This window comes from Camelina sativa, chromosome 5, assembly GCF_030686135.1.
Source record: "Camelina sativa cultivar CO46 ecotype springtype chromosome 5, ASM3068613v1".
NCBI lineage: Eukaryota > Viridiplantae > Streptophyta > Magnoliopsida > Brassicales > Brassicaceae > Camelina > Camelina sativa.
In genome coordinates, this window is record NC_141884.1 from 19,380,522 (window position 1) to 19,394,519 (window position 13,998).

The 13,998-nt window shown below is 33.0% G+C and overlaps 1 protein-coding gene and 1 pseudogene across 3 annotated transcripts; one reads left to right on the forward strand and one right to left on the reverse strand.

Moving 5' to 3' along the window:
* The first annotated feature begins 5,633 nt into the window (after positions 1 to 5,633).
* LOC147944039 (zinc finger A20 and AN1 domain-containing stress-associated protein 3 pseudogene) lies at positions 5,634 to 6,957 on the forward strand (annotated as a pseudogene). 2 transcript variants are annotated; one of them, XR_015557204.1, is made up of 3 exons: positions 5,634 to 6,047; positions 6,157 to 6,801; positions 6,923 to 6,957. The product of XR_015557204.1 is annotated as a zinc finger A20 and AN1 domain-containing stress-associated protein 3 pseudogene, transcript variant X2 (transcript). The 2 variants fall into 2 exon arrangements; XR_015557203.1 differs by lacking the exon at positions 6,923 to 6,957 and having other exon boundaries at positions 6,157 to 6,845.
* A 1,451-nt stretch (positions 6,958 to 8,408) lies between these two features.
* On the reverse strand, positions 8,409 to 10,088 carry LOC147944040 (protein CENTRORADIALIS-like). Its single transcript, XM_087450441.1, has 4 exons — positions 9,557 to 10,088; positions 9,139 to 9,200; positions 8,964 to 9,004; positions 8,409 to 8,867 (listed from the first exon to the last, which is right to left on the reverse strand). The coding sequence occupies exons 1-4, from the start codon at positions 9,758 to 9,760 to the stop codon at positions 8,647 to 8,649; spliced, it is 528 nt and encodes a 175-aa protein (XP_087306567.1). The 5' UTR covers positions 9,761 to 10,088; the 3' UTR covers positions 8,409 to 8,646.
* Positions 10,089 to 13,998: the final 3,910 nt, after the last annotated feature.

Here is a 13,998-nt window from a genome sequence, read left to right on the forward strand (position 1 = left end):
ATATATATATATATATATTTCCATCACTTAAATAATTGATGTATTTATTAATTTTTACTAACATCACTTCAAAAATTTACATCAATAAAAGTGATGCTAATAAAATTCATATAAATTATGCCAAAATTAATTATACCATTTAGTTTCGATTGTTAAAACTGATGTATTTTTACCTTAATTTGCCTCGTTTAAAACATTTGAGACTAATAAAACCAATTTTATTTTAATAAAAAAACTTAAAATATTATTAAAATATTAAAATAAATTATGTTTGCGTCAATTTTTAAGTAAACGATAGAATATATCCAATAAACTGAGTGCTAATAAATTTTTATTGTGCGAGACACTTATAGCAAACATAATTGTTATTTACTAGTTTCCTTTAGTTAACCGAAATTTATGGCAAGTAAATATATTTTTGATCAATATCTAGCAGTTACAATATCTTCTAATTCAGATTCAAATCTTTTTGATCAATATATAGCATTTACAATATCTCCTAAGTGATAAAAACTACACGAGAATCAAAGCTTAAAACAAAATTTTCCTCATCTTCTAATTTCTATGTCATATAATGTGACATCAAACTTCTCCGTGAGTCCAGCACTCCATCTTTCCGGTGAAGATGTTGAACCTCTCCGCTAAAGAACATAGCTGTCGGCATCTCAAAGATTTGTTTTTCTAATGTGTTCCATGTGATGATGATGTAGAGTTCTTGTACTGGTGCTTTACGGAGGAGACATGTTCTTCTAGCAAAGATTGGGAGAAAATCCAACCAGAGCATCTTTCTTTCATGGTAGTCGCCGGTGCAGCACAGGTTAAATCTGTTTCCTCGAGGCGGATGGCTGTTTTGGTGAAGGAGAGTGATTAGGGATGGTGGCTTTGTTGAGAGGCGTAGTTTCTTGACCGTGGAGCAGTGGTTGTTATGGCTGGGCTTGAGATTCTGGCCGGAGTTAAGATTCTGACCGGAGTTAAGATTCTGCCCGCTTGAGTTGCCGTAATCTCTTTTATTATCCTCTCTAATTTTTTTTATTAAGTAATTTTGTTGTTTTGGTCAACTATTGTAATTTAATTAATATTCTTCTAATTGTAATTTGTACCACAATTTCTTCAGTTATTTTAATTTGGAAGAAAAATATTCTATTTTATTTTTAATTATTAATGTAAATAACTCGATTATCAAAATTAATTATAAAAATTGAAATTAATTTTAACATCAATTAAACCGGCATTAATTTTAAATAATTGATAGAAATATTTAACATAATTTATTGTAACCGGTGCAAACTTTAGATCATTTTTTGTAACTGATGTATATTAACATCATTTTAGAAAATCGATGTAAATACTTTGTATATTAACATCAGTTTCAAATAAACCGATGTAAATTATTTGCATCAACAAAATGTAAATCATTTGTTAAAGTGATATAAATTATTTTTACATCATTTAAAACTGATATAAATATATAAAATAAATGATGTTAAATAGTTATTTTTTTTTATAGTGAGCATGATATTTAGGATGCTTACTGGCCTTGTTTCATCGCCAAAAGCAGTTGGATATGGAATCAATGGGCTCAAGCTTCTTGTTGGGACAGGGACTCTTAGTTACAATGACACAAGTCCTTTCATGTCTGAAATGTGGGCAGCAGTTAACTCTCTGGTTGAGACTCAGAAGATCCTCTTGTTGTCACTCTTTGTTGTGAAACATGGAGTTGGCCCGCTCATCACAGATCTGAACGCCATGAGAGGCACAAACTTCAAATCCGTATTGGTGAATTGGATTCCAGATTTGAAACTTATCAAGGGAGAATATGATGTGAAGCTCGCTGTGGTTGCTGGGACAAGAGTGATTTGTGATCCTCGTGCATTTGAACATGAGTCGTCCCATGAAAGATGGGGTTCGTTTGTGGAAAACATCTTGGTCCTTCTCATCAAGAAGCAGAAGAAAGGAGATTCAGAGGATCTTATTCTAGAGGTTGAGGATCCCAAGCTTTTTTTGGTAACCTCCTTATCTAAACTGACAGAGGATCATCCAGGGAAATACCTTGACATGTTTGCTAAACATGTTAATCAAGGATTAGTGGCTGAGTTACAGAAATGGTGCGATGCTTACAATGTCAATGTGGAATTGCCTCCAGTGTAATTTAATTTCCTTTGAGATGTAAAAAACATATACTACATACAATTATCTCACAAATCACACAACTTAAGAAAGTAGTTGATGAATAAGATCTTGAATATGTCATAAAGGAAGTTAGAAAATTCATTTGGAACTATATTTTGGAAGATGTAGGTTATAAAGTTATCATAACGATTGGTAAAACCTATCATACTCAAAAACTTCATCTTGAACAAACATGAGGATTTTGCCTTTGAAAAATCAGTCATAGTGAATTTTTGAAAAAGAACATTAGCAGGAAATGAAAAAACACAAAGATACAAAAAAAATTCCAAAAAACATTGATTAGTAATTACCGGTTCAACACGAGAAATTAATCCATCATAGAACGGCAAGCCAAAGCTTTCTGAACAAAGGAATTGATAAAGGTATGTAAAATCAAAATAATGGGAGAATTATGATTAGTAAAAATAACAAAAAGGGTGACAACAAAAGAAAATAAAAGATATGCATTTACATGAATATCTCGAGACATGTTCTTCTTTCTTAGGAAGTCATGTAATGTTCTGAAACTCATTCAGATCATTCAGATCATTCAGATCATCTGAATGGAAAATACAAATCTTAGTATAAAAAAAGAATTACAAAAAAAAAACTCTTTTAAATGCTAAATAAAATCAAAAAGTCGAATATGGTTGCATACAGATGAACGAGTTGACAATATATGAGTTGAACAAATAGGGTTGTTCAACCCAAAATAGTAGATGAGAGAGTTCAACTAAATTCCTTTATAATTTTTTCATTTTTTCAATTTTTTTGGTTGAATGGGTTGAATAATTTTGCTAACCTCTTCAACTTAAATGGTGAAAATTGGCTAAATAGTTGTTTCAACTTCTTCAATTGTGCAACTATTTTCACCCAAAGTGCATCAACAAACTATAGAGTCTGGTTGATTTGTGTACTAAAGAACAAATAAAAATGGTAATGTCACATATAAAAAATGAAGATGTTGAATCAAAATATATCAATCAATAAGTGAACAAATGGGTTATAAAGAGATCTCACAAGTAAAAAAGACATTGATATATCAAGTAGACTAACAGTGTCAAGGAAATTAATCATTTTATTAGAATAGAACCCGTACTAGAGCACGTGTTGATATATTAATTTGTTTTTATGTTTATTTTAATTTTAAATTATTATAACATATATGTTTTGTTTTATTGGTTTTAAAAGTATTTATTATTGTTTTTTTTTGGAAAAAAATAATAATATTATTTATACTTAATTTGTCATATTTGGAAGGTAAGTTCTTTTTCGACATCTAAAAGTTTTGTTACATCATATCATATGCAGAATCTGGCTTATAGAAATTTCATCTATTTTGTAAGATCTATATTGTTAATTTTTTATCATATGAGTGTACTAACGATTTTTTATATGATTTGGTAGTATGCGTGGGAGCAAGCTGAGTTTGACAATTTAAGTCGCAAGACAAGGATCAGTCTGCACTACCACCTTCAAAAGCAGAACAGGAAGATACGCCATGCTTTTTCATATAGCTGGAGACTGTAAGTGTCTTGTAATCTGCTTCTGTATCCATTCTATTCCCAAAAGTGGGACAGTCATTACCAACAATCTCTTACTAGAAAATCTCACTGTAACCAACAAGAAAACATATTTATATACTTAGTCGTATTGCTTTGCATTTTAGATAACTTGATTAGCATAGGATGATGATTCATCTGCCACCCGTGGCTTTTGGTTACTTTTGTCGGTTGGGTGAGGTATGTTGGATATGGGCTTTGCCCCTAACATTTACAGAAGCCCAAACAGAAGATATTAGGAGGTTTTGGGCCTGAAGTCTTGGATCTGGCACATCAGATCGCAGGGGTAAAATCGTCATTTTACGAAGAGACAGAAGAAACCCTAGGTCAAGGTCCCACTATAAATACCTGATGTCATTGTCAAGTCAGATGATCCACTTTTTGGGCAATTAGAGAGAGAAGAACTATTATTTTCGTATTAACTGCGCTAAGCTCTTTAATTGTCATTTTCTGTAAACCCTTCTTGAATTCTACGTTAAATAAAAGAACATGATCCGATTTATTCCCACTAAGATTCGTATTATATTAATATCGTCGATTTCGTACATCAACAAGGTAGATATTCTGTAGTGCAGTCACTATGGATGAAAACTCAAACAAGCATGTGCTCGAATGTAGCTGATATCTAAATTCTCATGTTTGTGAGTTTATTATTGCGTTGGTGGATTAAATAGCAGCGATATCTAATGTTATATTCATGGCAAGACAATATCTCTGCTTTCCTTATCGTCTATGAATTGGTTGGTACTTGCAATACTGAAATTTTTTTCTGACATGGACTGGTTTATTCAATAATCAGTAAGAAGTTGAGATTAAAATTTTTTACATGTGATCGTTGTTGAAGCAGTCAGAATAATACTCTATGATTCCCATGATTCCAAGATTCTAATTATTCATTTGTATTTTACTACTTAGTGTACTCTATATTATCTTTTGGTAGTGTTCTCGAACACGATTGAATAAGTCATATGAGGATCCGAGGGGCCTATATGCTAACTTGCCAGAAATCCGAATGAATGATGAGTTAAGGTCAGATAGACACCAGTCACACCACGTGACTTGTGGATAAACCATAAGACAGTCGTATACAAAATTGTGAACATAACCCTAACCCTAATACAAGAGTCAAAGAGAAGCAAGTCTTAAGAAAAATTTATTAAAAATCGAAAGGTGGTGTCTAGAACAAATCATGGCTTTGAACAATGGTAAACAACTTATTTACAACAAAAAAGGATCAAGGAAAAATGGAAAATGATGATACCAATTAATGAGACTATAGGTAAGGCATGTAACTTTGGGATTTGATGATTTGTGCGATCTAGTTTGATCGAGACTTATCAATGGTCCTAAGGTGATATTGGTGTGACCAAATCGGGACATTAAGCCATTGGAGATTATGATATTTATAAAAAAAGAGCCGTTGACCTTTAACTCTGTGTGAGAAAGAGGAGGAGGAGGCTTAATCGTTGACTTGATTGGTTCATTGTTATCATACGATGAGTGGTTGATCTTGACTGGTTTAGAAAAACAATGCAATTTTTGGCTTTGTGAACCAAACAATATCCCTTGTCTTAAATATTGAACCGGTTAGCAAGATAAGGTAAATTTAAGAGCCGGTTATCTCTAACCCATGACTATTGTGTGGGTTGGTCTAGCTTGATTGTGGACCGAAGTGACATCAACCAAATGCTAAATTGCTTCCATCAAAAGATGACTTTTAAATTGCTTCCAAGGAAATAAATTTGGAATTTTGATTGGGTTGTTTAATCAAATGAACAAACACTCCTTTTTTTTTCTAAAATTCCAAAATTAATCACATTCATCGTATTACACAACGTCATAACAATCCATTGAATCGAATAACTGAACGTCAAGGCCTACTCCAATTCATATCTTTTTTAGGATTATTATCCCTTATAAAAGAAACCCTTTGATCGGTCCAACTGAACTATCTTGGTAGATTCCAAAATGACATTTTAAATTTCGTGGAAGTTGTAACATAAATTTATTATATACACTGCTGCTAAAATACCAAGAATATTATAGGAGCTTCTGGAATCTTCATCGCCACGAAGCCCCAAAAGCCAATTTCACTATTTTGATTTTCCACAAAATTTTCTCCCATTTCCAAAACTTTTTTTTTTTTTAATAATCGATTGCTTCGTCGTTAGTTTTTTCCCATCTCCTCTCCTCATTTTCATCTCTTTTTTATTCCTTTCTGCTTTTAAAAAATACATACACAAAGAGAGAGTCTCCATCGGATCCGTCTTCTTCTCCTCCAAACCGATCTAATCATCATCTTCTTGTTTCTTCCAGGTATCCTTGATTTTTTTCTTTTTCGAATTATATGATTTTGATTAGATTCATTAGACCATAGATCTATTCAAATTCTGATCATCGATTGATCCGTTGATTTTTTTTGTAGAAATCTCGCCGTTGATTGTTGTTATGGCGGAGGAACACAGACTACAAGAGCCAAAACTATGCGCTAACAATTGTGGTTTCTTCGGAAGCACCGCTACGCAAAACCTTTGCTCCAAATGTTTTCGAGATCTACAGCATCAACAACAAAACTCCTCCACCGCTAAACACGCTCTTAATCAATCCCTAGCCGCCGCCGCCGCTTCCGCCGTTTCTTCTCCCGACGGTGGTGCTGCTGCGTCGTCCTCTGTATCGCCACCGCTACCTCCAGCTGATTCGAAAGAAGTTGTCAAAACGAATTTGGGGAAACGAGCGGCGGCTGAGAAGGAGGAGGAGGAAGGGCCGCCGCAAGATCCGAAGCGTTGTTTGACTTGTAGGCGGCGAGTTGGAATAACGGGGTTTCGTTGTAGGTGTGGTTTTGTTTTCTGCGGGACGCATAGGTACGCGGAGCAGCATGAATGCTCCTTTGATTTCAAGCGGATGGGGAAAGATAAGATCGCTAAGGCGAATCCGATTGTGAAAGCTGATAAGCTCGAGAAGATTTGAGATGTTGTTGTTGTTGTTGTTGTTGTTATTGCTTGGTTTGTGAGTTTGGATGAATGAAACACATACACATGAATGAACCAGAGAGAGCAAGAAACATGCTAATGTAAATTTTAATCTTTATCATTTTAAGCTTATTTGATTTCTTCAGTTTGGTCTCAGATTTGCTTTGTCCAAGTGTTCGTTTAGCATTATTGATTTGATTGTTCTGTTTGATGATCATGTAGAATGTGAAACGTGTAGAATTGGGTTTGGTTCGTCATGGGTTTGGCTACTCTTGTCTTGTCTGCCAAGTTTATGGTCGGCTGCAGCAAAATATTGGGGGTGACTTTGTGTTCTTTTTTTCCCAACCCTCACAGAGAGGTTTGGAACTAAATCGAGATATGAGATGATGGAACTTGTGGTTCTAACTCACGTTGACGCACTATTTTGATATAGCATCTTACAAAATAATGATCAGTTAAAATATACAGATTGGGATGAAATGATGTGGTACTGGTCTTATGTTTCGATTCAGTCCAACCTTGTTTGTTACTTATAACAATTCCTCTGTACCCTATTCTTAATGTAAAATGCATCCTGAAAATAACTGAGGAGACCTTACAAAATAATAAAGAAAAATTTGTACTATGTTAGGTTACGAGCTTAAAGATTTAAGTATTTCTTGAACCCTTTACAAACCAAGATTTTAAGTCGTTTGATTTGAAAACAGAGAAACCGCTAGTGTCAAAATAGAAACCAAGAAATTAAGATAGAAAAGTTATTCAAACAGAAAACATATACTGTATAACCAGAGTAAATAAATAAATAAAAATTAACATATTGTTTTTAGGGCATTAATCACAAAGTTTGACGTGGTTCTTCTTCTTCCAAGTCTTCTTCATCATGCAACTCGAACCCTCATAAGCCTAAAATTGCCCGAATCATCAATTTATTCATCGGCAAGTTAGAGACATTATTTATGGCGGAACCACCAAAGCATAGGGTTTTAATGGTTTTTGATTTCTTCTTTCCAAATTTTGGTGGTGTCGAGAATCACAACTTATCTCTCTCAATACTTGTTAATGCTCGGTCATGTAGATAAATCAAATTCTCAAAAACCTTTTATGCTACTTAATTAGATATGATGTTACTGAAAATTAAAATACAAGTTTGAGCATTTATCATCGGTAGCTATAATCAAGTAATGTAGCGTAATGTGACAGAGCTTGGGCCAAATTTGTTCTTTTCTTGGGTACTGTTCCTTTTTAAAAAAATCTAAACTCCAAAGGACTATAATATCCAAAGAAAATCGAAAGGTATTTTCAATCGAATTCACAAAAAAAAAAAAAAAACAAATTGTTTAACGTTTGAATCTCCAATTTACATGCTAAAAACATTAAACTGGAACATATTTGTATATTGAAATAGGAGAAAATCGCTTAGGTACGGGTTATGTATAGGCGGAATACAGTGCAAGATGCATCAATTGGTGCAAACTGCACCAGGAATTTGTATTTCCTCACTTTGATATTGTACTTGTAGTTACCCATAAAGACAAAACCACCGGTCACCTAAATCACTTTGTTTGCTTCATCTCTAGACCATAATTTCATAATATTGCTCATATGATAGCAGAATAGGTTTCTTTAAATCTGATTTCTATTACTTACAGAAGAATGTTATTGCAACTGCACAAAACCCCAAAAGATAGCTAAACTGAAGATTTCAACAAGCCTGGTAAGAATTTTTGTATTATTTTTCGAAATTTACCATTACACCTATATAGTAAGAAACATCCATCATTATGAATATATATAGATCATGAGATTATAAGCCAAGTTTATTCAGATCACAAACAGTTCATAATAAATACGATAGAGAAAGCTGTTTCCCGTAACTAAAATATAGAATGCCCTGGAACAACACACATTGTCCAGCCAGAATTAGTTACGGCAGTGGTGGAAGTCATTTAACGGCGTCTAGCGGCGGTCTCACGCTGGCAGTTGAAGAAAACAGCCGCGACGGGGAGGCCGAGATCGTTCTCATGTGCAAACTCCCGAGTGTTGAACTGGTCTCTGTACGATGGCACAGACACCACACTTCCTCTACGGTTCTGCTTGAACAACAAATACACAAAGCGGTGGATACCTATGTTTGGCCTAGGCATCTCGTACCCGATCATCTCTTTTCCTGTTTTGTATTCTTATATTAAAATCTTTGCAACATATATAAAATATACATATATGAAATTTATTGTAGTATGTTATTTATATGTATAGGACGTACCAAATGACACATCAGTTGTCCCAGGGATATCGGTAACAATCCTGAAATTGATCATTGCAAGAAAATGTTATGTTTCTGTGTAAAATATCATGTCTCTTACTATTATTATTATTATTATTATTTTCCTTCTTTTGTAAATTTTTCTCTAATCGAAAATTGAAAAGAACAATTTTACCAGTGCAAGTGCTCTCTCAGATAAGGATCACTAGGTCCAGGAACATCAGGATCAGTCATGACCTGTTTGAAATATTCGATATATGTGAATACACGTGACTCATCCGATATACATAGATTAACATATATAACACGTATGTATCTGACACAAACTAGTTCGTTCTGCAAATCTTTTTGTATATAATATTAACTGCTTATGAAGATAATATAAATAATTAAAATCTCATATTTGTATGTACAGAAAGATTCAAATATTCATGAGATAAAGAGCGACAAGCGAAGAAAAAGTTATAAAACGGAAATTAAGAATCGCCTAGCTAAGCTATTTTCACCTTACCATAACTTCAAATTTTAGTTATTATATTTATGCATATGGTATATATATGATATAAATCATATACAATGAAAGCAATGCGTACCAAAGTGAAGAATGATCTCATGTCACCCCCATGAACTTCAACCTTAGGTTTGTTTGTAACAGCAGAAGGGAAAAGTTCATGGCCATTGTAGACTTGCTTGTCAGAGTTATAGGTCACTGTCATTTTCACTGCCTGCAAACAATTGTCCACAACGTCTCCGATCACTCTCCCAACCATAAGCGGGTCTGAGCTAATCCTGGCCATCTCGATTGCTTGGTTAAGAGTTTAGAAGAAGAAATAAAGAATTAATAGTATGGAAAAAAATTTAAGGAAATAGTGTTCTGAGTTTGATGAGACTGTGTGTGTGTTGGTGTGGGGAGAGACAAGCTTGGGCTTGCTTTAGGTCTGCTTTGGGGGATATGTTTGTGTTGATTTGATGAAGCATAAAGTGAGATGAGGATGTATTTATAGGATTTTAGAGAGGAAACTAAATGGCTGTAATGCATTTGATTTGATGTATAGATCCAAGGAATATATTTCTTTTTTTGTTAATATAGATGCTTCACACAGAAAAAAAAAAAAAAAAAAAAAACAAGAAGACATTTTTTAATCTACGTTAAATCATCATACACCAAAAATAAAATAAAATTTACTTCTAGAGTAAGATATTTCTGAGCATTTAACTATATTTGCATTGGCCAAAATAAATTATTTTTTGCATAGCTAGGTTGATATATAAGTTACGTTATATATTTTTTTTTCGTACGTAATGATTCGTCAATATAAAGAAGAACTATATATATATTAGGTGGTAAGGAGTATGCTCAGTAAAAGTACCATCACTGAAGTCGTCATTGTGAATCTGATATTATTTTTGTTATATCTGTTCAAGGAAAACTCTTTCTGAAATGAAATATAAAATATTTCTGCCAAGTGGATAGATTAAATATGTATGTTGAAATAAGTACCTTTTATAATAAAATTTATGTTAGAATGAGAGAAGATTAAAAGAAGAGAAATGTAATACGGCAATGTTCTTCTCTAGCCATTATTTAAACAGAACGAATGCATTAACTTGGTGGCATCGGGAATTTAGCTTTTCCTTTTTTTATCTGAATTTTTAATTCTAGTACGTTAAGACTTATATGTTCTTTTTTTTTTTCTTTTGTTTCTTGACGTTATAATATACATTTACATTATTTAAAAAATGCATCGCCATACGCCGTAGAAGTAGGAGTATCTCTCTAGAGGAAAATAAAGATTGTTTCGTGTTTTCTAATTTCAATAGGTGTCCTTCGGGAAGATTAGTTGTATTTTTCCGACGGATTCCCCATGAATAGGCTATATCCATCAAATTATCAGTAAATTCAAAATCATATAATGACGAATCTATATATTTTAATATTTTCGATAACGGTTACAAACTAACTCTTATTCATCGAAAAATATTGAGGGCTCTCGATCCGTTGAAAAAAAACATTGGAAATGACTGTGTTTTCTTGTAGTGAATTTCTACTACTAGCCAAAGGATGATGAAAACTTAAATATTTCATGTTAAAACCAAACCACTATACAAAAATATATGTATATATATATATATATGCATTGCTATAATGAAAACATGCCCATGTAACTATGGATCACATTATATTTAACAAAAAAAAATGAATGCAATGGATCACCAACGTATAAATAGCAATTCATCGATTTCTTTTCGATGACTATAACTTGATGATAATATTTTTATATATCAAAGAGGATAATATATATTCTCATTTTCATAATTTCTTTAACAAAAAAAAAAAACTATTTCCATCATTTTAAGTTGTTGTGCATACTGTATATGGTAATTATATCTTTAGATGGACCAAGAGTACTTGATTTTTTTGGGTAAAGGACAAAGAGTACTTGATTGCATGAAAATGGTGAAGATGATATAAACATATATTGTATTTTTTACTTGACCGGTTTAACATAGTTCATTAGTACTATTCATCTGATATACTATTCCGATTAATTTTTTTTTGAATGAGATACACAAGTAATTCCGATTAACTACATAAGTAATTGTGTTATATACTTTAATTCTCTATGGAAATGGAACTTTCTTTTGTGTAAGGAAATTAGGAAATCATTATGTGTCGATTGATTGGTTTCTATGAGTTGCGGAAATGTCATATTTAGTTGTGGTAGATCTCGAAATGTTTTTCCTTTCTTATCATTTTTACCTTGTTATTTAACTATTCTATGTAGTTAACAAAAAATAAACACCAGTATTCAGCTTTACATAAGTCTCTTCGTAAGGAATTTGATATGAATTTTAAAGTATCCTTCTTTAGCACTACTGAGCGAATTTGTTCGTTTATTGTTTTTACTTTTTTTTAAACAAAGTCGAACCTATGAGTGGATGAGAAGTGGCAGATTTACCAATATGGTCCTTAAAATTCCTTAATTCTTTTTTGGACTGTATATATAGATGCATGCAATTTATTCAATTAACTTAGTCTTCAAAGAAATGTTCAAAAGAACAAAAATATGAGAACCTTTTTTTTATTCCAAGTGTCAGTGTCGACCATGAATCACAGCTTTGGCTGCTTAGTGTGTTTCTACTTTTTTCTACCCCTTAATTTAAATACTTTAACGAATAAAGAAAAAAAAACAGAAACTTCAAGTGTCATTATTCTGGTTGTAAAACTGAACGTCGCTTTTTCAATAGGAGTAATATGTTTCTAAAAAAGTATTGATATTGGAGTTTGAGGAAAAGAAATATATTCTCTGTTAGGTGTGTGGATGTATTGCAAAGAATATATCCCAAAACAACTAATGTCATTCTTTAAACTTACCATTTTTGGAAATTTTAATGTTGGCGACCCACAACCCCAATGCCTTTCCCACACATACAAAGGCTGACAAATTGTGAAAGGTCACTTCAACTTGGAAAAAAAAGATTCACTTCTTCTGTCACACCTCTTTATATATAATTTCTTTCCTTTTCCATAAAAAAAACTATGAAGTAGAAAAACAAGATCTGGGTTTCCTCTTATAGAAACCCTGGTTCCAATCTAACTGTCCTCAGATTACACGTTTCAAGTGTACTTTGCATGTGATCGTGATTATATTTTTAATATATTTTTTTCTTTACTTTAGCATATGCACCCACAACAATCTGTGAAACACTAACATAATATTTAAAAGCATAATATGTCAATATGTCATACACTGTCTTATTCGCATGCCTGTGAGCAAACATCGCTTCCCAGGTATATAGTGAAATCCAATTGAAAGCTCGTCAATAACATCGCTTAGAGCCATTAATTCGTAACTTAAGCTAACTATAGTTTAAGTACTTTTAAAAAATTACAATTTTTATTATTTCGTTTTTCAGTGTTTTGTATAAAAGACACATGCATGATTCATTAACAGTACGCTTTCACACATTAGTATAAATAACGCTTTAAGGCATTACTGACACGATTTCGCACCAACGTGATTTGTCGAGAGGATCACCGTCAACAAAAACCGAAATTTCTACAAATATTATATATGCACTTGTGGATATATAGGCCTTGAATGGAAGCCTCTTATTTGCGTAATTGATAAACAGATTTTGAAAAACACACTTCGTTTACCATTCAGTATTTTTATTATAAATTTGTGGTTTTGCAAAATAGAAAAAAATAGTGATGAGTGCGTTTTTGGGAAGACAGATAAGCTATGAACAGCTTTTTTGTTGTCGCCAACTTTTCAGTTTTCATTAATAATCTTTAAAATGTTTACATGGTGAATAGGAGCCCAATTACAAAACAAAAAACCCAATTAATCCAACTAACATAAACACAGAATAAAAGGAATGGATAAATAAAGGACACGTGTATAACACGTGTTTACATACAGGTTGAAGGGGAATTGACTATTGACTCCACTTTCACCACTTTTCCACCGACGCCGAAACTCCAACCACATCCATTTTTTCCGGCGAGTAAAAACACTTTGTCCACGATATGGATTTGTCAGATTTCAGCTTCTAACTCTGAAATTCATCATAATCTTTTTTGCAGATTTCTCTGAGTATGAAGAAACAAAGAGACTAGACTCTTCAGATTTGTTAAACTCTAGAAGTCTCGAGAAGGTGAGATGTCAGATCAGTCGCAAAACACGCTCTCCTAATCCGTTCTTCACCAGCCACTGAATTCCTTTCTTCGCAATTCACAAACCCTAGGAGAAACCGTCATCCATAGCCGATCTAATGGTCCCAATAAGGTATGAGGATTTACACCGCTCATGAATGGAAGTCAAACAATCCGCCGATCCAGAAGCTTTGTCCACTACTCGGCTTTGACCTCCTTAAACACAAAAATATCTATCAGGTTCTGCAAAAAGAAGAGAAAACAAAAGAAACAGCCACTAAGGCTATAATAAACTCGCACTTAGGCGAGATATATAACCGGACTTAACCGGAAATAAAAAACTAACGATGAGTTTCGCCGGAAAATAAGAAATGA

Coding starts and splice junctions, on each gene's coding strand:
- LOC147944040 (XM_087450441.1), bottom strand. CDS start 9,760: ATGGCCAGGATTAGCTCAGACCCGCTTATGGTTGGGAGAGTGATCGGA. Junction 9,005..9,138: donor CTGAGAGAGCACTTGCACTG/GTAAAATTGTTC, acceptor GATCAATTTCAG/GATTGTTACCGATATCCCTG. Junction 8,868..8,963: donor GACAACTGATGTGTCATTTG/GTACGTCCTATA, acceptor AATACAAAACAG/GAAAAGAGATGATCGGGTAC.